General features: G+C 42.9%; 1 protein-coding gene across 3 annotated transcripts in view; it reads right to left on the bottom strand.

Moving 5' to 3' along the window:
- Positions 1-25,838, bottom strand: part of NLRP3 (NLR family pyrin domain containing 3) — a 47,789-nt gene extending 21,951 nt beyond the window's left edge. Inside the window, exons 1-8 of one of the 3 annotated variants that reach the window (XM_026488555.4) lie at positions 24,253-25,838; positions 24,099-24,160; positions 23,607-23,935; positions 20,514-20,612; positions 18,254-20,021; positions 15,893-16,066; positions 13,569-13,739; positions 12,035-12,205 (exon numbers count right to left, since the gene is read on the bottom strand). In XM_026488555.4, coding sequence (XP_026344340.3) covers positions 12,035-12,205; positions 13,569-13,739; positions 15,893-16,066; positions 18,254-20,021; positions 20,514-20,612; positions 23,607-23,889 — 2,666 coding nt within the window. In that variant the 5' untranslated portion in view covers positions 23,890-23,935; positions 24,099-24,160; positions 24,253-25,838. Of the gene's footprint in view, positions 1-12,034; positions 12,206-13,568; positions 13,740-15,892; positions 16,067-18,253; positions 20,022-20,513; positions 20,613-23,606; positions 23,936-24,098 lie in introns of all 3 variants that reach the window. The other 2 variants (XM_048221190.2, XM_057307298.1) reach the window with 2 other exon arrangements.
- Between the last annotated feature and the right edge of the window lie 554 nt (positions 25,839-26,392).

Below are 26,392 nucleotides of genomic sequence, written 5' to 3'. Positions count from 1 at the left end.
AGAACAATTCCCCAAAGGCATTGGCTGGGAAAACAAGAGGGGCTGAATTTTATGAGTTCTTGCAACCAGCAGGGCTTAAAGCCTGGAGTTTTGAAGGTCAGCAGGCTTGCCTGGGAATACAGCCTAGAGGGTTCTATCCTACTCTGGAGAGAAAACAGGCAAATAACACAGGAGCAGATGGCATTGAAACAGTGATCTGAAAATGCCCGGGGGACACAGTGAGGCAATTAGTTCCTCTTCTTGGAGCACTTTCCTGAAGGCAGCATTCAAGGAGACACCTCTCCAGGAGCCACAGAGATGGCTAGTGCCGTTTCCCTCCTCCATCCCTCAACATAGACACAGAACCACCTGCAGAAAGCAAGGCAGTACCCACACTGGCTGCCTAACCTGCTTCCTCCAAGTCCCACACCCCTGTGCTCTGGAGTGACTGCCCTTCTCAGTAAAGCTTGCCTCACTCTCAGTATGGTGGGCCCCTTCCCCCAGAAGACCACACATACCCCTGCCCACACCACATCTCCTGACCAGAGGGTTCTGCAGGGCCCCCCCATCTCATGGAAGTGGTGTCAGGTTTCATTTCACAAGCAGACCAGAACACACCACATTAAACTCACCACATGCAAGTTAGGGACCAAACACTCCCCACAGCAGGCAAGGAGTGCTTCCTCAGATGCCTGGTCTGAATGATAGAGCCCCCAAAACACAACTCCAGAGTGCATGCAGCACACACCAGAGACACTCCCTGAAGCTCCAGGCCCTGGACATTACATGACCTCCCTTTCATAAAGTCATTACTCCTAGAAACAGAAAACACAACAGGCTTTTCTAAAACAGAGAAGAAGGCAGAGTCTTAGATAAAATGCCAAGATGGAAGAATTTATCCCAAATGAAAGAACAAGATAAAGGATGGTCAGAGATCTAATCAAAACAGATATAAGTAACATGTGTGGTGGAGAATTTAAAGCAACAATCATAACGATAATGACTGGGCTTGGGAATAGAAGACATCAGTGAGACCCTTACCACAGAGATAAAAGTTAAAAAGAATCAATCAGAGATGAAGAACATAATAAATGAGACTGGAAACAGACATGATGCAATGAACGGCAGACTGGAAGAAGTAGAGGAAGGAATCAGTGGCATATAAGGCAAGATAATGGAAAACAATGAAGCTGAACAAAAGAGAGAAAGAATTATGGAACATGAGAATAGACTTAGGGAACTCCGAGGCTGCCATCAATCATAATAATATTTGTATTATAGGAGTCTTAGAAGAAAAAGAGAGAGAAAGGGGCAGAAAATTAATTTGAGAAAATTACAGCTGAAAACTACCCTAATCTGGGGGAAAAAAACAGACATCCAGATCCAGCAGGCACAGAAAACTCCCATCAAAATCAACAAAAGCAAGCCAACACCAAGATATATTGTAATTAAATTTGCAAAATATAATGATAAAATATCTTAAAAGCAGCAAGAAAAAAGAAGTCCTTAACTTACAAGGAAAAACCCATCAGATTAGCAGCAGATCTCTCCACAGAAACTTGGCCAGAAGACAGTGGCATAATATATTCAACATGATAAATGGGGAAAATCTGTAACCAAGAATATTCTATCTAGCAAAGCTATCATTCAGGTTAGAAGGAGAGATAAAGAGTTTTCCAGACAAACAAAAACTAAAGGAGTTTGTGATTACTAAATCAGCCCTGCAAGAAATATTGAAGGGGATTCTTTGAGGGCAAAGGAGATACCAAAAGTGGCAAAAACAAGAAAGGCTCAGGGAGAAAAGTCTCCAGCAACAATAACGAAACCAGTAACAAAATGACAATAAATACATATCTATCAATAATTACGTGGAATGTAAATGGACTAAATGTTCCAACCAAAACACAAAGGGGCCAGAATGGATTTAAAAAAAAAAAAAAAAAACAAGACCCATCTATGTGCTGCCTACAAGAGACACATTTTTTCAAGTTTTTATTTCCATTTTTTATTATTATTTGAATTCAAGTTAGTTAACATTGGTTTCAGGTATTAACATATTGGTTTCAGGTAACAGTATTGGTTTCAGGCGTAGAATTTAGTGATTCATCACTTACATATAACACCCAATACTCACCCCACCAAGTGCTCTCCCTAATGCCCATCACCAGTTTAGCCCATTCCCCCAACCCAGCACCCCTCCAGCAACCCTTAGTTTGTTCTAGAGTACAAAGACATTTTAGACCTAAAGACACCTGACGATTGAAAGTGAGGGGGTGGAGAAACATTTACTACCCAAATGGATGCCAAAGAAAACTGGAGTAGCAATATTTATATTGGACATCTGGATTTTAAAACAAAGACTGTAACAACAGAAGAGAAGGGCACTATATCATAATAAAGGGGACAAGTCATCAAGAAGATCTAACAATTTTAAATATTATGCATGCAACATGGGAGCACCCAAATATATAAAACGATTTAAAATGAACATAAAGGAACTAATTGTGAATAATACAATAATAGTATGGGACTTTGACACCCCACTCACAGAAATGGACAGATCATCTAAACAGAAAATCAACAAGGAAACAATTTGAATGACACACTGGACCAGGTGGACTTAACAGATATATTCAGACATGCATCCTCAAACAGCACAATACACATGCTTTTCAAGTGCAAATGGGATATTCTCCAGAATAGATCACATATTAGTAACAAATCAGGCATCAAAAAATACAAAACAAAATTGTTTGTATGGAGTAACAGAAGACCCTGAATAACCAAAGCAAACTTCAAAAAGAAAAGCAAAGCAAAGAAATACAATTCTGTATTTCGAGTTATATTTCAAAGCTATAATCAACACAGCACAGTACTGGCACATAAACAGATACATAGATCAATGGAACAGAATAGAAAACCCAGAAATGAACCTACAACTATATGGTAAACTAATCTTCAACAAAGCAGTAAAGAATATCCATTGGAAAAAAGTCTCTTCCACATATGGTGTTGGGAAAATTGGACAACATTATGCAGAAGAATGAAACTGGATCCCTTTATTACACCATACACAAAAATAAATTCAAAATAGATAAAAGACCTAAATGTGAGACCTGAAACCATAATATATCCTAGAAGAGAGCACTGGCAATAACCACTTTGGTCACCATTAGCAACTTCTTTCTAGATTTGTCTCCTGAGGCATGGGGGAAAAAAGCAAATATAAACTATTGGGACTTCATCAAGATAAAAAGTTCTGCACAGCAAAAGAAACAATCAACAAACTAAAGGCAACCTACTGAATGGGAGAAGATATTTGCAAATGACATATCTGATAAAGGGTTAGTATCCAAAATCTATAAAGAACTTCTCAAACTTAACACCAAAAAAAAATAATAATAATCCAATTTAAAAATGGGCAGAAGACATGAATGAATCAACATTTTTCCTGAGAAGACATACAGATGGCCAACAGACACATGAAAAGATATTCAACACCACTTGGCATCGGAGAAATACAAATCAAAACCACAATGAAATATCACCTCATGCCTGTCAGAATGGCTCAAATCAAACCAAGAATCCGTGGTGTTGGCAAGAATCTGGAGAAAGGGCAACACTCTTACACCGTTGATGGGTATACAAACTGGTACAGCCACTCTAGAAAATAGTATGGAGATTCCCCCAAAATTTTAAAATAGAACTGCTTTACGATCCAGCAATTGCACTACTAGGTATTTACTCAAAGGATACAAAAATACTAATTTAAAGGGACAAATGCATCCTGATGCTTATAGCAGCATTATCTACAATAGCCAAATGATGGAAACAGCCCAAATGTCCATCGACCGATGTATGGATAAACAAGATCTGGTGTGTATGTATACACACACACACATACACACACACACACACACATATATACAATGGAATATTATTCAACCATAAAAATGAATGAACTCTTGCCATTTGCAATGACATGGATGGAGTTAGGTGATGGAGATTAAGGAGGGCACTTGTTGTGTTGAGCACTAACGTTGTATGGAGGTGCTGAATCACTATATAGTACACCTGAAACTAATATTGCACTGTATGTTAACTAACTGGAATTTAAATAAAAAGTTTTTAGAAAGATGATGGTGTAAGAGGATCCTGAGTTCATATTGTCCCATGGACATAGCAACAGCTACATCTATACAACTAAAACTCTGAAAATAATTAGAAAACTGGTGGAAAAGACATTCCACAGAGAGGAGACCACATGGAAACAGATAGCAGGCATGGAAGCACAGTTAAGAACCAAATGCCTGGCAAGTCTAACCACAAATGAGAGGGACACCACAAGCATGGGGGACTCAAACTGGGAAGACAAGTCACCGTAACATCTGGCTTTGAAAGCCAGTGGGGCTTAACTCTGGGCACTTTAAAAATCAGAAGACTCAACTTCAGGAGAGCCAGAGGACAACAGAAAATTAATACTTGACCTAAAATAACCAGCATGATAGAGGTACCTGGCTAGCTCAGTGAGAAGAGCCTGTGATTCTTGATAGGTCCATGAGTTTGAGCCCCATGTTGGGTGTAGAGATTGATTTAAAAAATAAATAAATAAACTTAAAAATATTTCTTAAAGATTTTATTTGTTTATTGAGAGAGAGAGCACCAGTGGGAGAAGGGGCAAAGGGAGAGGGAGAGAAAGAACCCCAAGCAAAATCCCCGCTGAGCAGGAAGCTCAACACGGGGCTCAATCCCATGACCCATGAGATCATGACATGAGCAGAAGTCAAGAGTCGGACAATTACCAGGCTGATGCCCCAACTTAAAAATATTTTTTAAAATGCCTATCATAAAAGATAATTTAGCCCAAAACAGTACAGCAGCAGCAGTTGAAAAGTGGTGGAGGGGGAGCCTGAGTGGTTCAGTAGCTTTTTGGCTCAGGTCTTGGTCTCAGGGTTGTGAGACTGAGATCTGTGTCACACTCAGTGGGAAGTCTGCTTGAGATTCTCTGCCTCACCCTCTGCCCCTCCCCCTTTAAAATAAATGAATAAATAAATAAATAAATAAAATCTTTTTTTTAAGTGCCTAGGTATACATGAAAGAGATTTATTTACTTATCTAGGATCATGTGTGGAGGGGCAGTGGTCTTCAGATTTCTCTGAGAGTGAAAGTGTTAGTGGGCACCATTTCTCTTTTCCTCCTGCAGCCTAGATAGCTGGATACTAGCTGGAGCCAGGACTAACATACTCCACTATCTTGCTAACACCGCGTGCCCTGCTCTGTGCTCCCCTACGGATCCACCACAGCCAAATCACCCACCTCGGCAAGTGTCCACCCAAAGTGGCTGCCCCACCACAACCAGCAAGCAGCCCCAGCAGGAACTTGCACCACTCCCAGATGACTCTTGCCCTGGGGAGATAGGGAGATAAGCCCACACACCAGTGTAGCTAGTTTCAGCAGCTAAGCCTTTCAGCTGGCCGCACGGAAGAATGCCCGGCCTTTCCATGCATCCACATCTGTGGCAGGGAGGCCAGAAAACTAACCTGATTGTTGACCCCACCTACCTATGAGCCTGCAGCAGCCTCAGAAGGCCCCTCAGCAGAGCAGGAACCAAACCGCAGCCACCACACCCACAGCAGGCACAAGAAGGTGTATGCAGCCCACATAGAACACACCTGGAATGCTGGTCTGTAAACGAGGAGCATTGCATCATAGGGAGTCACAGGATCTTTTCTACACAGGTCACTACTCTCAAACCAGGATATGTAGTCAACCTCCTTAATACACAGAAACAAACAGAGTCAGACAAATGAAGAGGAAGAGGAATATGTCCCAAATGAAAGAACAAGACAAATTTACAGCAAAAGAGGTAAATAAAACACAGATAAGCAATATGCCTGATAAAGAATTCAAAGTAACATTCATAAAAATGCTCACAGGACTTGAGAAAAGAGTAGATGAACTCCATGAGAACCTCAACAAAAAAGATAGAAAATATAAAAAGAACAAGCCAGAGATAAGGAATTCAATAGCTGAAATAAAAAATACACCAGAATGAATCAACAGCAGATTTAAGGATGCAGAGTAATGGATCAACAATCTGGAAGACAAGGTAATAGAGAGCAACCAAGCTGAACAGTAAGAAGAAAAAAGAAAAAGAAAAAATTACAATAGGCGAAAGGAACTCAGCAACATCATCAAGCATAACATTCGCATTCTAGAGATCCCAGAAGGAGAAGAGCAAGAACGTATTTGAAGAAATAATTGCTGAAAAATTCTCTAATCTGGGGAAGGAAACAGACATCCAGGTCCAGGAAGCACAGAGAGTTCCTAACAAGATGAACCTAAAGAGGTTCACACAAGAATGCATAACAATTTAAATGGAAAAAAGTAATGATGAAGAAATTTTTAAAATTTTTCAGCAAAAACATTTCAGGCCAGAAGATAGTGGTATGATACTCAAAATGCTGGAAGGGAAAACTCTGCAATCAAGAATATTCTACCTGGCAAGATTATCATTCAGAATAGAAAGAGAGACACAGTATTTCCCAGATGAACAAAAGTTAAAGGAGTTCATCACCACTATACCAACCTTACAAGAAATGTTAAAGGGGTTGTTTTCAGTGGAAAGAAAAAGTCATAACTAGAAGTAAGAAAATTATAAAAGAAAAAAGTTTCACAGGTAAAAGCAAACATCCAGTCCTCTCCCACTCCCCCTCCTTGTGTTCCCTCTCTTCCTGGCTGTCTCTCTCTCTGTCAAATAAATAAATAAAATCTTAAAAAAAAAAGCAAGCATTCAGGAAAGATAGTAGACGAATCACTTATACGTCAGTATGAAGGTTAAAACAGGAAAGTGGTAAAATCAATTATATCTACAAATATCAGTCAAGAGATACAGAAACTAAGAAAAGAGATAAAATATGGCATCATATGCATAAAACATTGAGTGCTTTTTAGAATGTGTTGAAACTCAAGCAAATATCAACTTAATATAGACTACTATACACAAAAAATGGTATATATGAGCCTCACAGTAACTACAAATCAAAAACCTATAATGAATACACAAAAAAAAAATAAAAAGAAATTGATCTAAACATAACACTAAAGAATGCCCCCAAACCACAAGGGAAGAGAGCAAGAAGACAAGAAAGGAACTACAAAAACAACCAGAAAACAATTAACAAAATGGAAATAAATGCATGCTTATCAATAACTACCTAAAACGTAAATGAACTAAGTACTCCAATCAAAAGACATAGGTTGACTGAATGAATAAAAAAAATAAATAGACCCATCTACATGTTGCCTGCAAGAAACTCACTACAGACCTAAAGACACATACAGACTAAAAGTGAAAGGATTGAAAAACATACTATGCAAATAGAAAAAGAAAAAAAAAGCCAGGGTAGTAATACTTGTATCTGACAAAACAAACTTTAAAGCAAAGATTTTAACAAAAAAACAAAGAAAGGCACTATATAATGGTAAAAGAAACAATCCAACAAAAGGATATAACAATTGTCAATATCTATGCGCCCAACATAGGAATACCTAAAAAGTAAAGCAGTTCTTAACAGACATAGAGGGAGAAATGACAGTTATACAATAATAATAGGGGATTTTAACACTCCAATTACACCAATGGATAAATCCTCCACACAGAAAATCAATGAGAAAACATTGGCTTTGAACAACGCATTGGACCAGACAGACCTAACGGACAGAACATTCCACCCAGATACAGCAGCATACACATTCTTTTCAAGTGCATACAAAACATTCTCCACAAGACAAATCTCAATAAATTTAAGAAGTTTGAAGTTATATCAAGCATCTTTTCTGACCACAACAGTATAAAACTAGAAATCAATTACAAGAAAAATCTGGGAAGAACACCAATACATGGAGATTAAACAACATTCTCCTAAACTATGAATGGATCAACCAAGAAATCAAAGAGGAGATTTTTAAAAACATGGAGACAAATGGAAATGGAAATATAACAATCCAAAATCTTTGGAATGCAGCAAAAGCTGTTCTAAGAGAAAACTTAATAGCAATACAAGCCTAACTCAAGAAACAAGAAAAATCTCAAATAAACAACCTAACTTAACACCTGAAAAAGCAAGAAAAAGATGAACTAACAAAGCCAAAAGCTGGTAGAAATAAGGAAATAATAAAGAGTAGAACATAAATAAATTAAATAGAGGGGAGCCTGAGTGGCTCAGTCATTAAGTGTCTGCCTTCGGCTCAGGGCGTGATCCCGGGGTCCTGGGATCGAGCCCCACATCAGGCTCCTACACTGGGAGCCTGCTTCTTCCTCTCCCACTCCCCCTGCTTGTGTTCCCTCTCTCGCTGGCTGTCTCTCTCTGTCAAATACATAAATAAAATCTTTAACAGATGTAACTACATTTATCTCATGCATGTACAGAAATGCCAAATCACTTTGTGGTACACCTAAAATTAATATAACATCATATGTTAATTCTACTTCAATTAAAAAACAAAAAACAATGGTTGCTAGGGATTAGCAAAAGGGAGGAATGAATAGTCCAAGCACAGAGGATTTGGGGGCAGTGAAACTACTTTCTGTGATACTACACATGTCATTATACATTTGCCCGGAATTCACATGATATATGTAACCAAGAGTGAATTCCAATGTAAACTGTGCACTTGGCATGATTATGATATGTCATTAAGTCATCAATTGTAACAAATGTATGTCTCTGGTCAGTGATGCTGACAATGGGGAAGACTGTGCATGTGTGGGAGCAGAGGGCATGTGGGAAATCTCAGTACCTTTCTCCCAATCCTGCTGTGAATCTAAAACTGCTCTAAGGCGTAAATCTATTTTTTAAAAAGCTAATGAGCGATACCTGGGTTTAAGACCTGTTTTCAGAGCCATCTCTATACACATTGTTTTTGAAGCTTAGGGGCATAGGAAAATTCCCAGACAGTGTACAAACATTAGTAAAAAAGAAAACCAGTGGTGAAATCCCCAGACCACAGGAAGAGAAGTCAATGCAGGACCCAGAGAAGCAGAAGCTATAAACTTAGCAGGAAAGACAGAGCAATGTCCCAAAAACAAAAGAGAAGAGTTTCAGGAAAATGATGAGCAAATTAAAGGCAACAGATATCAACTAAAATAGAGACTGGCAAGGATATGTAAGTCAGAACCAGGATCACTGAAGGCCAACTGAGAGCCTATGCTCTGGGTCTCTTCATTTCTTTTTTTTTTTTAATGTTTTTTTATTATATATATTATGTTAGTGGGTCTCTTCACTTCTATTCTTTCCCTGGAGTATTTCTTTTTCCCTGGCTCCTTCACGGCTCACACTTTCACTTCAGTTAGTATCTGATCCCATGTCGCTCAAGAGGTATTTGCTGAACACTTGGGCAAGAAAGCAGGCCTCACCGTCAACTCATTTTTATTATACCACTTACATGTAGTGTATATTGTTTATTGTCTAGTGTCTGTTGCCCCCTATATATGGTTGTGAAAACTGACTCTTGGTCTGTCTTACTCACTGCCATTGTCATCACCTACCAGTGAGTCCCAAGAGTGCCCAGAAATAAAGGGTCCAAAAGATGTCTGTTGAACAAACCAGGAGTAGCAGAAGCCAAATTGCCGAGGTAGAGTAATAAGGAGAGGATACAGAGGCATTGAAGATAGGGTTTTTCAAGGAAAGAGATACGGTGATATGTGAGGTTGGGTTGATGGGACAGGTAGAAGGATATCAGAGTGTTGTGAACATATGCAGGTTGTAATCATGAATAAATGGATTATTACTCATTAAAGACCCTTCCTGCTATATCTTGTCTTGGTGCTGGTCTGGTTGTTACTTATATCAGTAATGTGAATGAAGACATTTACAGTTTGCTTGTTGTAGGTGGAGGTAACATTGACAGAATCACAATTCAAAAATGCCTAAACAGCTCATCAAAAGAAAGATAAGATGAAATTTAGCAGAACTGAATGTGAAGCCCCCACAGGTCAGAGAGAGAGGGATGTAGAATCCCCCTAGAAAGTCCGCCAGCAACACATCCTGAGTCAGTACTGCCCTGGAGTTAAGGGAGTAGGCGGTGGGCTGCACTGGGCTGTGTCTGCATGGGTTCCACTGCCTTCTGTCCAGGTGTCTTGGGTAAAGGTCTTAAGCTCTCTCAGCCTCATTTTTCCTATTTAAGTTTGATACACTGATATCTACTTGGCATAATTTTTATGAGGTCAGCTGAGATAATCCACGTAAAGATCATGGAAGAGCCATGGTACATGTTTAAGTACATGATTATCAGTAGATACTTTTGTGTCATAATGAGAAATACATTTATGGGCGCCTGGGTGGCTCAGTTGTTAAGCATCTGCCTTCGGCTCAGGGCATGATCCCAGCATTCTGGGATTGAGCCCCACATCAGGCTCCTCCACTGGAGGCCTGCTTCTTCCTCTCCCACTCCGCCTGCTTGTGTTCCCTCTCTCGCTAGCTGTCTTTGTCTCTGTCAAATAAATAAATAAAATCTTTTAAAAAATAATGAGAAATACATTTAGTGTTTGTCCCCAGTTCCTGGCACAGAGCTTCTAAAACCCTCGGAGTGTCCTAAGTGGAGCAGTCTCTTGCTATTCAAAGGAATCCCTTCTGATCACACCTGAGTTCATAATAATGAGATGACTGAAGATGGGTCCCACAGATGGCCTTAGGATGGGGCTGGTCACCAGAATGATCAAGTGATTGGAGAAGGAGAACTTTCAGCCCATCCGCTAACCTTGAGGAAGGAGAAAGGAAGAAGGCTGGAGATCAAACTCTATAAAATCTCTTGGACAATGAGATCTGGAGACCTTCTGGGTTGGTGAGATATGCTGAGAGGGTGAAATGCCCCAACTACATGGGGACAGAAGCTCTTGTGCTCCAGACCCTTCTGGACCTCACCCTATATGACTCTTCATCTGGCTGTTTATTCGTATTTTTATAGTATCTTTTATAATCAATGTAAATGTAAGTTGTGTTTCCCTGATTTCTGTGAGCTGTTCTAGCAAATTTTCAAGCCTGAGGAGGCGGTTGTGGAGACCCCCACTTCATAGCTAAGTCAGAAAGAAGTGCAAGTAACCTGTGCCCACTACTTGCATTGATATCTGACATTGCCAGTGTGGGGAGCGTCAGGACTAGGTCCTTAACCTGTGGGGTCCGCACTACCTCCGAATATAGTGTCAAAACTGAATTGACTTGTAAGACACCCAGTTGGAGTCTGCAGAGATTTGGCTGTTAATGTTAGAAAACATGCCAGAATTTCACATTATTATTTACTGCAGAATTCCAATATGAACTTGTGATCTGATGTGACGGCCAGAAACATAAGGAAGTCAGAGGCTCCCCTTGTGACAGTTACAGTGTCCTGCCACAGGAGGTGAAAATTCTACCGTACATCTTAAGGAGTATCAGGTTCAGGTCTGGGCAACTTAGTTCAAATAAGGACATGAACAGAACAACCTTTACCTAGGATGGCATGACTACATAGGTGAAGGTGTGAAGCCACATCCTTCTTGAGAATTTAGAGATGTGCAGGCAAGAGAGGAGAAGGCCTAGAGTGTGAGTGCTGTCTCTGGGCAATTGAAATCAACACCTCTCAGCAGAGCCCTAGGGAGCAGAACAAGGACCAACGCACGGAAACCAAAGGTGCAGTGTAGAAATAAGAACTCTTTCCTACTGCAGTGGCTGCATTGTGCAGCAATGACTAGTGTGCTTGGAAGGGTCCACACATGAAACCAGTGACTATCCATGTGAATGTCTGAGAAGCAAGTGTTTCCCTCAGTGGGGGATTGAGCTGAACATTCCCTAAGGTTTCTTTCAACTCTAAGAATCTCTAATTCTGCAGTCATAAATACCTTACTAGTAGAAGGTAGTATGTAGTGCTTCCAACCACTTCATATACTGTCTCCTCCATTCTCTACCCTCAACTCTGTCTGATCAACCCATTATAGAGCAGCTCCCATCCATGTTTCCCAAGCAATACCTCCCTGAAGAGAAGGTGCTTTTCTGCTGAGACACCCATGAAGACTTACCCCAGTTTCTGCAGCTTACATTGTGGATGCTTTGCTTTTTCACATAGAATTCCAACTCCTGCGTCTCCCAGGGCATTTTCCCCCAAGTAGAGTCTGGTCAGGGACTGGCTGGTGCTCAGGACGGATGCAAGGTCCTCACAACATGCTGATGTGAGACAGCAACTGACCAACCTTCCATAGAGATGGCAGAATGTCATACACTTCTCTCACCTCACTGTCTGAGTGTCACGGAAGCACCTGCTCTGATGCTGCCTCTAGTCCAGTCCACACACGGGAGGAGTGTTCAAACTGTATATTAACCGTTTATTTCCTTTTGTTTGGTATAATAGCAAGTAAACATCTTCCAAGCCCATGCCAATACTCCCATCGTTTCAGCTCCCTACACTTATTTTTATTGAGATAAAATATACATAAAATAAAATTTACCATTGTAGTCCTTTCTAAGCATACAATTCAGTAGCATTTAAGTACCTTCTCATTGTTGTGTAACTGGGACTGCCATCCATCTCCAGGAATTTTTCATCTTTCCAAACTGAAACTTGGTGCCCACTGAAGACTAACTCCTCACTCCTCTCTCCCCCAGTCCCTGGGGTCCACTATTCTACTTCTTGTCTCTGTGAATTTGACTATTTTAGGTCATTCTTATAAGTGGAATCATACATATTTGTCCCTTCGCTTATTTTAATTAGTATAATGTCTTCAAGATTCATCCATGTTGCAGCATGTGTCTGAAATCCCGTGAAGGCTGGATGCATGTATATACCACATCCCCCCCAACTCCACCCCCATACCACATTTTTAATCCATTCATTCATTCATGGGTATTTGAGTTGTTTCTACTTTCTGGCTATTGTGAATAATGCTGCTATGGACATAGGTGTACAAATACATGTCTGGATGCCTGATTTCACTGTTTTTTATATATACGCAGAAGTGAAATTGCTGGGTCATACAGTAATTCTATATTGACTTCTTTGAGGAACTGACATACTGTTTTCCACACCAGCTTTACCATTTTACATTTCTACCAGCAATTATGATGGTTCCAATTTCTCCTCACCTACCCTTATGTTTTGTTTTGTTTTTTTATAATAGCCATCCTAATGGGTGTGAATCGGCCCTACCGTTTTCAAGTGTTTTCTCTTATTTGAAAATCAAGTCTCCCAGAAGCATTTAGTGAAGGGTTGCACAAAATATCAAGTGTCTGCATTGTGTTAGCACCTCTTTTCCTGTTTGGTGTGGAGACCAAGAGCTTGTCATAAGGTCTCAAAATCCTTCTGGAGCAATGCATTTCACTGATTCTATTTTCTCAGCTAGGCTGTAAATACCTTAAAAGGGAGCATGATTTACTTGATTATTTAAGTTCCTTTCTAAGGCTTAGTATGTGGCTCTTCCCAAAACAAACACTCCCTGATTGATAAACACCTGGAAATCTTTTGAGTAGTGAAGACCATTCTCACGCTAAAACTGTAGCCCATCATGGATCATTGAAGCCACAGCTCCTGCTCTGTGAAGGAAAATAGCTCAGACTCACCAAAGCTTCTTCAGATTGCAGGATAGATGCCTCAGCCCCACACAAAGAAGTCTAATTCCAAAGTCTCCCAGGGTGTTGTGGCTCAGATCCAATTCCACCAGCTTCTGGTTGCTGCTCAGGACCGAGGAGATGTTGAAGCAGCACTGATGGGAAAGGCAACACCGCCCCAACCTTCGTGCCAAGTACAGAAGCAGAAAGCATCAGAACACAGGCTGCTTCTCTGTCACTGCCTTTTGGTCTATGCTTGTTTTCAGCACCAAACAGGGGTATTTGTGGTCTCATGTTACAAAGGGAAAATGTTATGGAAAGTCAGGTGGAAGTGTGATCTTATCAGAACTCCTATACGCAGCCCAAGACTTATTGTGAAGTTAGCTCCCAGGCTCATGAGCTCACAGCCTGAGACCACAACTGCTGAGTGCGTCAGTGAACTCCCTCCATAAATAATGGTCAGCTCTCCAATGTATACAGGCATGTTTTATAAATGAAAAAGGTGGTGAACCTGTGTTTTCCACCTCTGTATCACATGTTCCTCACTGTGAAAATCCCTCAGGTGGACACTGTTCTCTCTGGGGTTTTACCCATCTACTTCTCTTTGTCAATCTTGTCCCCATTGTTCTGTTTAATGATTAAATCCCAGCCCTCCACCTACATTGAAATATCAGGAAGCTCTAATTCTTGATTTGATTTACAACCACACACACACACACACACACGCATACACACACACACACCCTTATCACCATCATGACCAACAACAACTAGGTATCCCCGTCAGAGGAGCAAGAACAACATTCTCCTTTCCAGGTGAATAGTTCATTATCCTAGAGCCTGTTAAACAATCTTCCTTTCTACCCCTATCTTCACACCAACTAGAGGTAAGTGCATGAATAAACCTCTGTTTACCTGCAAAATATCTCATCATCACCCATGACTCCCTGTTTGTGTCTCACCCTCTGGAATCACACAGGGGCACCCACCAGGGCAGTGGGGAGACTGGCATGGGTTGGAGATAAAAAGGCAGGTGAAGAGCCAAAACCAGACAGAGTCTTGAAGGCAAGAAGAGGATTTGTAATTTATCAAAAGAACAAAGAGAAAGCATTTAAGCAAGAGAGTGGCATAATCAAAGTAGAATTTTCTAAATAACCCTCTGACTTCTGTATGGAGAATGTATTTGTAGGTGGTGAAAGTGGATGTGGGGAGACCAAACAGTCAGTATTCATTCAGTATGTATTTTTGAGCATTAATATGTGCTAAGACACTTGTCCAGACATTGTAGAGACAGAACACAAATCCTGCCCCATGAATCTGATGGTCTTGAAGGCCATTGCAATATCTTGGCAAACAGTCATGGTTGCTGGGCCTGGGCCACTGGTTTGTATAGGAGATAAAATTGATAAGGTTGGTGTTGGGTGGGTATGGTGATCAAGAAAGGGATGTATGAAAACACCTTGGAGTGATGGGCTTTAGCGCTGGCTGTGTAGCTCATCAAAAATGCAGATGTGTGTTGGAAGAGGGTTCGTGGGATGGTCCAGAACCCATGTTTCCACTTGGGGAATGTGAGTCTGATTCACAGTGTGAGTCCAAAGCAAGCGCTCTTTATTAAGAAAGCTGAAAGAGATTCCCGGTGACCTTTCAACCTATACAAAAAGTTTTGATGGGGTCCAGACCAGGTAGCCATTGTATTTGGTGAAACTCTCCAATTCTCATCCATGACAATGGCCAGTGAGGAAATGGAAGACATTGAAGGTCATGCACTTTTTGTCATATCACCAACAAATGGCTTACTTTCAATTCCCCTTCATTCTTCCCCATTTGAAACTTCCCAAACAACTGGTCTCCAATCCACTCTACCTTCCCACTTGTTGTGGGCTGAACTATGTTCAGCTGAACCCCTCCAAAAAAATCATATGTTGAAGTCTTAATCCCTAGGATTTCAGAATTGTGACTATATTTGGAGATCAGGTTTTAAAGAGTTAAATGGGGTCATGAGGACAGGTCCCAATCCAACACAACTGGTGTCCTTGAGGAGATCTCTACACAGACCCTGTGAAGACACAGGGAGAAGACCACCATCTACAAGCCAATAAGAGAGGCCTCAGGAGAAACCAACCCTGCTGACAGATTCATCTTGGACCTCCAGCCTCCAGGATTATGAGAATTTGAATTTCTGTTGTTTAAGCTTCGGGTCTCTGGTACTTTATTATAGCAGCCCTAGAAAACTAGTAAAGCGCTGATCTGGACCCTGAGGTCTTCCTCCAGTCCTCTCTCTATGTCACTCACAGACACACACACACACATACACACACACACACATAGGTTCTTACCACAGTCTCCGAATATTACAGCCAGGACGCTGGAGCATTTCGCATAACACCTTTATCCCTGTGTCCCCCAGAGCATTGTCACTGAGGTTCAGTTCAGTGAGGGTCAGTAAGTTAGTGCTCAGGACTGAGAAGAGACCCTGCCAAAGGCTGATAGTGACATGACAATTCACCAACCTAGAAATTGTAGGGGAGGAAGAACAGAAAATCAGGAGTGGCTGGCAGCAGTTCAGATAAAGACCTCCCAAGGTTAAGAACTGACTCACAGAACCAAAGATTGCCTACTGAGGAATAACAAAGGGGGGCCCTGGTAAGACTGTCCTGCACACCTTATTATGGAAACAGCATGAGTCTGTGACTGGCTGCCTTTGCACACCCTCCGGCGCCTCCCTCAGATGTCTTTCTCCTTCCTCTGTCATCAGTCAGCTGTCCTGCCCATGGCCTTAGACACTCTGCTAAGTGATCCAGAGACCACATTGTGAGATCCAGATCTCACATTGGCTGCGTAATAGCATCAGCAATGCTCTCAAAAATCCTGAGGCCAGGCCACACTCTAGAACTAAAGATAGAATCTCTGAGGTGGGACCAAGTATATCAATAGTTTTAAGACTCCCATGTGGTTCCAACATGCGGCACTTGTTAAAATACAGATTCTGACTCTGTGTATGTCTAGGATTGGGCCTGCAGTTCTGCACTTCGAACAAGCATGGGGTGGATGCCCATGCTGCTGGTCTTCAGAAGGTTCTGGAGCACACAAAACAAGCTCCTGCCCTCAGAAGAAGGTAACTGTCATCTAACGGGATGGGCGTCAGGCTTTTCATCAGGAGTTTTAGCCCAAGTCTCTATAAGCCTTCTTCACAGCTGTGTGATCTTGGTCAGGTTTCTTCTCAGCACAGTTTTTAGGGCCCTAAGGAGCAGATGTACCTCCTTCCCTACCTCCTTTCTCTCACCCTCTCCAGCTAGTCTGAACTATTTGCCATCATAGGGATGTAGCTGCTTCCCCAGCGCTTGCCCTCTGAACCCACTATTCCCTCTGTCTGAGCTGCCCCTTGCCCACATTCAGGTTTCTCATGCTCCATCTCTCAGAGTCCAGCTGTTCAAGGGCTCCCCATCATATGCTCTGGTACCTTCTATAGGTGTTCTTGCCATAGCCCATCCATCTCTACTGTCTGTCCTTGTTTCCCAGTTGTCCCCACAACTGAACCTTAAGTTGCTATGAGCAGGGCCTGGGTCTTAGCCACCCTGAAGCCCCAGAGAGTGGTCCTTGATGACCAAATGATAAATAAAAAGGTCACCCTGCTAGTGGTGGCAAGGGTGAGAGAGGGAGCTGCAAATTCATTATTCCTGGTGGAAGGGTCAGTCCCCTTTTTCCTTAATTTTATCCCATATCAAGTGTTTTCTATGCAGGTTAAACCCAAGCATTCACAGAGTATCCACCCTCCCACCTTAGCTGTGGCAGTTTCCGAGCAGGGACTTCAGGGATCAGGTAACTGAACTGCTTTGCTGTCCCGACAGAGCAACTGGTTTACAATCTCCTACAACGTTGGTGACCAGACCCCAAAGAGGGTGCTGTTGGTGACTTCCTGGTTATAAACACAATGCAGGAGCTTAAAAGCACCCTCTCCTTCCCAGCCCCATTTCCCTCAATTTCCCCTTATTATATCTGTTCCAATGAAGCCATGTCCCTCAGCATAGTCTCCTATGTACACTGTTCCTCAGACACCGGACCCTACTGCCAAAATCCCTTTACCTTCTCCTGCACTCACCCACATCCTACCAGCCCTTCAAGGCAGGCTCAAACCTATTTGTCTGAAAAACCTCCCCGCCCCCCAGCGCCCAGCACTAAAGGCCTCTGTCCTCTGTGTTCCTGGGACAGTCACTGGGGTTGTTTTTCTCCTTGGGTAATAACTGACTACTATGCACTAGAGCCCCAAGTAGATTGCAAGCAATTTGAGTTTACAACATTTTTACTCAACTCTCTACCTCACATAATACCCTGCACGGAGTTGGCATCCACCAAACATTTGCTTGTTTTCTTCATTGGCTTTCTTCTCACCCATGTGTCCACCTCCCTTCCCTCTACTAGTCAATCTCCGCCACTGAAGGAGTCTGGTAGAAATGGGTGGTGGTGGCATTATTAAGTAGCTGTGGCAACCATAATTTAAAGAGTGTTGAGAAGCCGCGGGGATGTACTGTATGGTGACTAACATAATATAATTAAATAAATAAATAAATAAATAAATAAATAAATAAATAAATAAAGAGTGTTGAGAAGCCGGCAGAGACAGCAAGTGCCCAGAGAAAGGTGGCCAGAAATCAGAGGGCAGCACTACCACTCTACCACCTGAAGCCAAATCGCCTTACCGGTGAGTATAGGCAGCATCAGGATCTAGGAGGACACAGTGATCCACCTCAGAGTGTTGTGCTACTTCTTCCTCCTCCTCCTCATCCTCCTCCTCCTTTGGGGAGTTATGAAGCAGCCTCAGGGAAAGTGATTCCACACTGTGACAGTTCTCAATACAAAAGGAAGAAACCACATGGTCCATTCTCGTGGAGAGACTGATCTCAATTTTGGGGAAATGGCCCATGGCTTTTTGCACAAAGTCCTCCTCTTGCATCTCATACAAACAGTAGAACAACTCCAGCTGGCTGGGCTGGATCTGCAGATTCTTGGCCTTGGCCTTCTCTTTAATCCATTTTAGCAGCTCCAGCCTGATTTGCTGTGAGATCTTGCAACTCAGTTTTTTCTCCAAGTAGGAAGTTCTTTCCTGGTTTACAAGGCCAAAGAGAAAACGGACAACAAAAATCAGATACCCCTTTTCAAATTTGCCATAGTTTTCAAGAAGGACGGTCACATCTCGGTTGGGAAGCTTGGAACTACTCCGTGGCAGGTTCCTGATCCCTCCCTGTTTCTCCTCTTCCAGCAGGTAGTACATGGCAGCAAAGAACTCCTGGAAAGTCATGTGGATGAAGCTGTAGAATTTCTCACAGTCCACTTCCTTTTGGAATAGGTTCATCCTCAAGAAAGCAGACACATCAGCCCTCTGAAGGCCATGATTCCTAAGGTCACACTCCTCAAACAGGATTTTCTGGTTCCAGATTCCATCTGCAGCCAACGAGCAGAGACCCCGGATGTTGGCAGAGACTTGGTGCTTCTGGTTCTCTCCGCAGGACTGCAACAAACTGGAGAGGAAGAAAACATACACTGCAGTGGTGGTCTTAGATGTCTGGGCAAGACTCTTGCCACTGTCCATCTGCTGCTTCAAGCCAGTGCACACAATCCAGCAGACCAAGGGGATAAAGCACATGGTAAAGAGGATCTCATTCTCCTGAATCAGCCTGAAGGCCTCTGTGGCTTGTTGCTCATCTGAGAAATACTTGAAGAAATATTCCTTTCTTTTGGCCTCTGAGAAACCCAGGATCTCCACATGACGGGGACGGTCCAGCAAATGCTGCAGTTTCTCCAGGGCCACAGGTCTTGTTGTGATGAGTAAAGAGGCCTCAGGAAGTAGCCTCTTTCTGATGAGGCTGCTCAGGAGAATGTCTCCCCGCTCCACCTTCTGCCAGTTTGTGCAGAGAGCCTCCGTGCGTTCATCAAAGGCACCCTGCAGCTCATCGAAGCCATCCATGAGGAAGAGAATCCTGGAAGGCTTGCTCACAATCTTGTGTATGGGTGGGCTTGGGTCAGGGCAGCAGCTGACAATCAGGTCCCCCAGGCTCCTTCGTGTCCCAAGGCTCACCTCCCGACAGTGGATATAAAACAAATAGTCAAACCTGTCCTGGTAAATTTTCTCTGATGCCCAGTCCAACATGATCTTCCTAGCCAGTATCGTTTTCCCAATGCCCGCCGCTCCCTGGAATACCACTGTGTGAACAGGCTCTGAGTGTTGGTCATCAGGCTCAAATAGCAATTCCATATTCAGAGAACTCACAGGGCTGTCCAGCATCTTGGCTGAAGTCCTGCCGATGGCCAGGAGCTCATGCTCCCTCTCCTGCTGGCTCTGGTGCTCCTTGACGAGACGCAGCCTGGTGTAGCGTTTGTTGAGGTTCACACTCTCACCCAGACGGGCATTCCTGTCTTTAATACACTGGAACCTGCTCCTCACGTGTTTTTTGTACTTCTTACAGTAATCTGGGGCAAAGACAGAAAGGCAGACTTTGGGAGAAGTCCAAGCATACATGAACTATCGACAAGAGTCTGTGGTCCACGGGAAGTGATGACCAGAGCTAAGAAAAGGGAGGTGCAGATTCTCTTCACTGCGTGGGTATGTGGGTATTCCCACAAAATCTAGGATGTTAAAATCTTCCTGTACACAGTTGAGCAGAAGAACAGAGAAGTGCCATAGGCCCTGTCACCTGCCAGAAAATCCTTTTTATTCTCTTATTCCTTTTGGTAATCTGCACCCCATACCTCTTAGAACCTGAGACACTCTATCACCTCCCCTTGGTTCTGGGACTACAAGCAGCCATGTGAACACTGATCTGTTTCTTCAGCTATAGTGGATTTCCTGAAATGGGCTTCCCCCCCCCCACCAGGGAACAGGAGCATATAGAATGATCAAGCTTCCCAGCCTCCAAAACTGGGTTTCCAAACCCAACAGAAAGAACTACCCCCATTGTTTACCTTTCTTTTTTTTACAAATAGAGATTCTGGATAGGTACCCCAATAAACCCATCCACTCCTCTTCAAGGCTTTCTTCTCTGCATACCACATGTGCATTATCTGGGGGGGGGGGGGGAAGGAAGAAGAAATACAAAGTTAAAAACCAGGACTCCTGACTAAGGTGATGTAATTGAGACCCAGTGCTCAACACCTGGCACAGCTCAAAGTCACCTATTCCAGACATCTCCTAAACATGCCTCCATGTCAGAGCTGCAGATGACAGGTGTACAGGTAAATATCCAGTTTGTGGCATTCATGCACTCTTAATTTCAAAGCAATGGATGTCACTGTCACTCACCCAGCTAGCATTGTGTCCTCACTGTATTCAGTCTTGGGATCTCTCCCAGGCCCAGAAATCAACTGGCAAACACATGAGACAGGCAAGGTTTCTCTCATCCTTGTTTGTCTTTGGCAAACTCCCCCTGGAGCCCTGGTTTTGAGGCCTTCCCCACACTAAATGTCTGAATATCCCCAAGATAGCTGTGGGCCAGCAGGATTCTCCTCCCCAGCCCTCAAATGCCTGGAATTGATCGTACCCGCATTCTGGGTCTTCAAGACCGAGAATTACCAAGTTGGTTTGTCTGACTCAGTGGTTCACAATCCCCGGCCGATTTGAGATTTACGTAGGAAGCTTTAAAAAACTTCCACCCCCAGTGATTATCTTTCAATCTATCTGAGGTGGGGACCAGCACCCCTGTATTTTGAAGGCTCCAACATGCATCCACAGTCGAGAATCATAGAGCTAAATAGTCACTAAATTGCATATCCCAGTGAAGAAGCACTTCATTTAGGTACAACAGAACAAGTGCTAAGCACTAGGGGAAATATTTGGGAGATGAACACAAGAGTAACATAAAGGAATCCTGGTAGGTGTCTACTCATCCTGAATGCAAATGCTATTGGTAACCCAATCACAAAACAAAATCTAAACATTAACTCAAACCCAAACCATGACTTAATTCTTATCTAAAGCCTAACCCTACGACCTGGTCCTCCCCAGCAAAAAACAAACCAACCTCTAACCCTAGGTATAATTCTTCCACCTCACAGTCCACTTACAGAAGCCAAGATAGCACAGTGGTTAAGAGCCAAACCCCAGCCAGAGACACACGCCGCATTGACTCCAGGCCTTGGCTCTGACTGAAACAGAGCCACAGGCAATCAGAACCTCTTTCAGGCTCACTTTATGTTGTTAGTCAATCTCCAGAATTATCTTTTATTTGCAAAACTAAAACTCTATAGCCATTAAACAACAAATTGCCCAGTCCCCACTGCCTGCAGCCCCTGGCAACCACTTCCTATCTCTATAAATTTATCTACTCTAGTACCTCTTACAAACAAAATCATACTGCACTTGTCTTTTTGTGACTGGAGTATTTCATTTAGTAATGAAATTGAAAGTTCATTAAAAAGCGCCAGCCTCGAGGCACCTGGCTGGAGCAGTTGGTAGAGTATGCAACTCTTGACCTAGAGGTTGTGAGTCCAAGCCCTACATTGGGGTGTAAAGCCCACAAAAAAAAAAAAAATGCCAGCCTCATGGAGTTTTTATGGAGAATGACCAAAATCCATAAAAACTGCTCAGAAAACTACTTCAGTAACTGTGATTATTATACTTGAATTTGGTTAGTGAGTAGATAAGTACTGACACAATTATAATTGTGTTGTCATATGCAATTTCTTTATAACACTCTGCTGCTCTGCACCCCTGCCTCATGTCCCCATGTCATATTTCTCTCTCTCATTTCACCCGTATTACTGCCCCACTTGCCATGCCTCTCTTGATCTGCTGATTCATTTTTATTCCTCCTTCCCACTAGTGCACCATCATCATCCTGTGATTTTTTAGATTCCTCTGAGTCCTTGTTTGTGCTCTTCCCTTGATCAGAACACCAAGCCAGAAAGCAAAAAACTTTTCCCCCAACATGTCCATATTTTCTAGGGGTAGATTAGCCATGATTTGCATTTTTAAAGAAGCTAGAAAAAAGCAAACTGCTTTCCTCCAACTTTTCATAGCACTGTCATGAGAAGAAGACAGAAGATAAAGCCAAGATGATAAAAGGAATTATTAAAAACAAACATACTAACTTCATTGCATCAAAGGATACCATTAACAGTGAAATGGCAATCCATGGAATGGGAGAAAATATTTGCAAATCATATAACTGATAAAGTGTTAGTATCCAGGACATATAGAGAACACTTACAAGTCAACAACAAAAAACCAAATAACCCAATTAAAATATGGGAAAAAGTTGAATAGACATTTCTCCAAAGATAAACAAATGGTGAAAAAGCACATGAAAACTCATTCAGTATCAGTGGTCAGTAGGGAAACGCAAATCAAGACCACAATGAGATCATCTCACACCCATTAGAATAACTACTCTCAAAACAAAAATAAAATAAACATTGGTGGGGATGACGAAAAATTAGAGCCTTTGTACACTGTTGATGGGAGTGCAAAATGGGGCAGCCACTGTGGAACACATCATGGTGGTTCCTCAAAGAATGAAACCTAGAGTTACATAATACAATAATTCCACTTATGAACATATACCCAAAAGAATTGAAAGCAGGGGCTCAGAGAGATTTGTACCATCATGTTCCTAGCAGCATTATTCACAATAAGCTAGAAACAATCTGAATGTCCACTGATGGATGAATAGATGAACAAAACGTGGTAGGCACCTACCGTAGAGTATTATTCTACGTAGTGTCATATGTGACAACACAGAAGAGGCTCAATAACTTCATGCTACATGAAGTAAGCCACAAAGACTTAATGATGCTTTTTTATAAAAAGAGGTACCAAGAGTAGTCGAATTAGTAGAGACAAAAGGCGGTGGTTCCAGGGGCTGAGGGGAGGGGGAATGAGGAATTGTTGTTTAATGGGTACAGAGTTTTGCAAGACGAAGAAAAGTGTGGAGATTGATTGCACAACATGAATGTGCTTAACGCTGCTGAAACATATGCTTAGAAATGGCTTAAATGGTAATTTTATGTTATATGTATTTTATCATAATTTTTTTAAAATGCTGTCTTCCTTCCACTCACCCCACTCTGGCTCATCCCTCTTAGCTTTCTCATAAAGGTCTCTCCTGTTGATTGCAGCAAAAATCCACACTGCCATGGCCCATGCCTTCTCCTCACCATTGAAGGCAATCATCAGAGTGGCCAGATCCATGTGGTCGGCTTTCTCTGTCTGACTCCGAGGAAGTGGGCTGCACCCCTTATGAGAAGGATAGTCTTGTAAGTGCATCTTGAACTTCTTAAAGTCTGCATCCTCCAGATCCTCCAGGTAACGGGCCAGCTTGCAACGGACGCTTGCCATGCTCATCTGCAGCTCTTCTCAGAGTCCTTGGGTATAGGTCCACGCCAGGAAGCTGGACAGTGAAAACAGCACAGAGGTAAGGAGAGTCTTCTTAAAAGTCTGTCCTCTTTAGAAAGAACTAAATGATGAAAAACCCGGAACACAAAGGAAAAAATATATAACTGAAATGTAATGAGCTGTTATCTTCAGTTTTGGAAAGTGACCCAAATACCCACCAGAAGGTTTTCCTGTTGGCTGGACTCAGGAGTGTGTCCTGAGCCATGGAAGAACGGTGTCCCTACGGAGAGAAACAGTAGTTAGACCCCCCAGACGCAATCATGTCAACAGTACTGTATGCCCAAACCTCTTCACGATGCCACCTCAACATACCACGGGGAGAACTTTGTTCTCACTGATTCCTGGGCTAGGGCCTAGGACAAACTCTTCCTCGGCTTCCGTTTCTTCATCTATAAAATGACAGAATGGAAAACATGGCTTTTCAGTTCCTTCCAATTGAAAGGCTCTGGTTCCTGTTTCTGTTTTGACCCAGGAAATGAGTAAGTATGGTGGTTACAGAGCAGCACATGGCGAGACTGAGAAAGGAGAAGACAGACACGCGCAGAGAAGGGGATGGTCTTCAACTGCACATCCATCCATCTATTGATAGAAACAAACGAGATGACGCTCTGGGTGCATGGGGGGGAATGATAAACACATGAAACCTCCTTGAGGTCTTCTTGCAACATTCACAACCATAGTCATTATTAGAGCTCACGGTTACTGCAAGCCTCTCGTGAGCTAGACCCTGCACTGATGGGTTTCCTACCTAACTCCTGAGAAGCTCTAGGAGGTGCACATATGTCTAGACCCATTTGATGGAAAAGGAACTGAGTCTTAGAAGAAACTAAGTGACTTTCCCAGGGTTTCACAGAAAAAAAAATAGGTCAAAGCTAGGATCTAGATCAGGGTCACTGATATCTGAACTCATGTCTCTAAATACTACTTTCACAGCATGAAAAGGTGTATGACTCTTTCTTGCACCAGTTAACTAGGTTTCTTAGTCAGATACCAACAAAAAAGATCAAAGACAATAAAATAGGTGGTTAAAAGGCAAAAAACAGTTTCCCAGCATTTACCACACACAGCCTCTTGTTACAGAGTTCATGGTCTATTTTCCTACGTAGACTTAGGGTTCCACAAAGAGCAGAGGTCAGCTTCTGTGTCTTTCTCTCTTCCATGTCTCCCAGATTTTAGACTGATGAACACGTTGGCTTTGTTTTGGATCGATCCCCTCACATTACTGAATTTTGGAAAGCACATCAACCGAAAGTCATAAATGATGCTAACAGGAGGAAGAGGGCCTGCGGAGCTGTGGAACGGCGCATGTTGGAATTTAGAGTGACCACAGATGAGTGTGCAGGACAACTGAAGCACACTTACCTCTCCTTGTACCCTCATCTTGCCCTCACTCCTGGCTCCATGCACCCACCAAATCCATTACTTATGCATTTGACAGGGAAGTGAGGCATGTCCAGAGAGACCCATCAGTTTTACAGACTTTCCCACGTCCCCCTCCATCAGTCTTTCCATCCACACCAGGACTCTACCTCTCTTCTGTGCCCCTGTCCCTAAGCCTGGTGCACTCTATCCTAACCTTTACCTCCTGTGTCCTTGGTGTCCAGGACATTTATTTCCTCATACACATCCCCTCCATCCACTGCCTGGGGGGATGCTTGGCAAATCCGCTGCAGTCATGGGTTTAAGCTGTGGTTGCTATTCCTGACCTCACCCCCCTGCCCCTACACACACACACTTGCATACATGCACAGAGCCCAATAATGAGAAACATAAAAGGACTTTCCCGAATTGTTGTTGAAGGGCAGACTTGGAAGCTGGCAGAAGAAATCCCTAGTGCATTAACCAAGACAGCTCTGGCCCTCCACATCCCCTCCTCATTTCTTCCCAGACCCTTTCAGCCATGCTGATCCACAGAGTTGGACTCACCCAGACGCCAGCCTCAGAAACAGCCCAAGAGGAAACTTAGTGAATTTATAGTGCTCACAGCCCAGCAGGGTCAGGAAGGATGTGGCCTCAGCATGGAGTGAACAAGCTTGCATCACAGACAAAGTCGGAAACTAACAGTTACTCATATTGCTGGATTTTCCAAAGCAGCTGAAGAGTGTTCTTATCTCTGGTTGTAGCCAGAGATGTCTGCACTGTCCTCGATGGCCATTGGGGTGGGCATGTCCCCTCTGGGTCTTGCAGCAGCCACGGGAGAGCTGTAATGGCAGAGAGCAGAGTGAGGTGGAGGACCCTGCCGGGGCTGGCAAGTAGAGCATCAGCAGCACGACCGGCCGTGAAGCCATCACAGGGAGGCCATCAGTAGGCAGCAGGCTCTCCGTACCACCGGTCACTGCCTGTAACCACTTGATTGAAGTGAGAATACGCTTGTGAAAACATCACCTCCACCAGACCACATTGATCTCCTCCCAAAGTTTCCTCCCACCCCTTATTATTGTTGTTGTTATTT

Source organism: Ursus arctos, unplaced genomic scaffold (genome assembly GCF_023065955.2).
Source record: "Ursus arctos isolate Adak ecotype North America unplaced genomic scaffold, UrsArc2.0 scaffold_5, whole genome shotgun sequence".
NCBI classification, from domain to species: domain Eukaryota; kingdom Metazoa; phylum Chordata; class Mammalia; order Carnivora; family Ursidae; genus Ursus; species Ursus arctos.
This window is presented reverse-complemented; position numbering and strand designations above follow the sequence as displayed.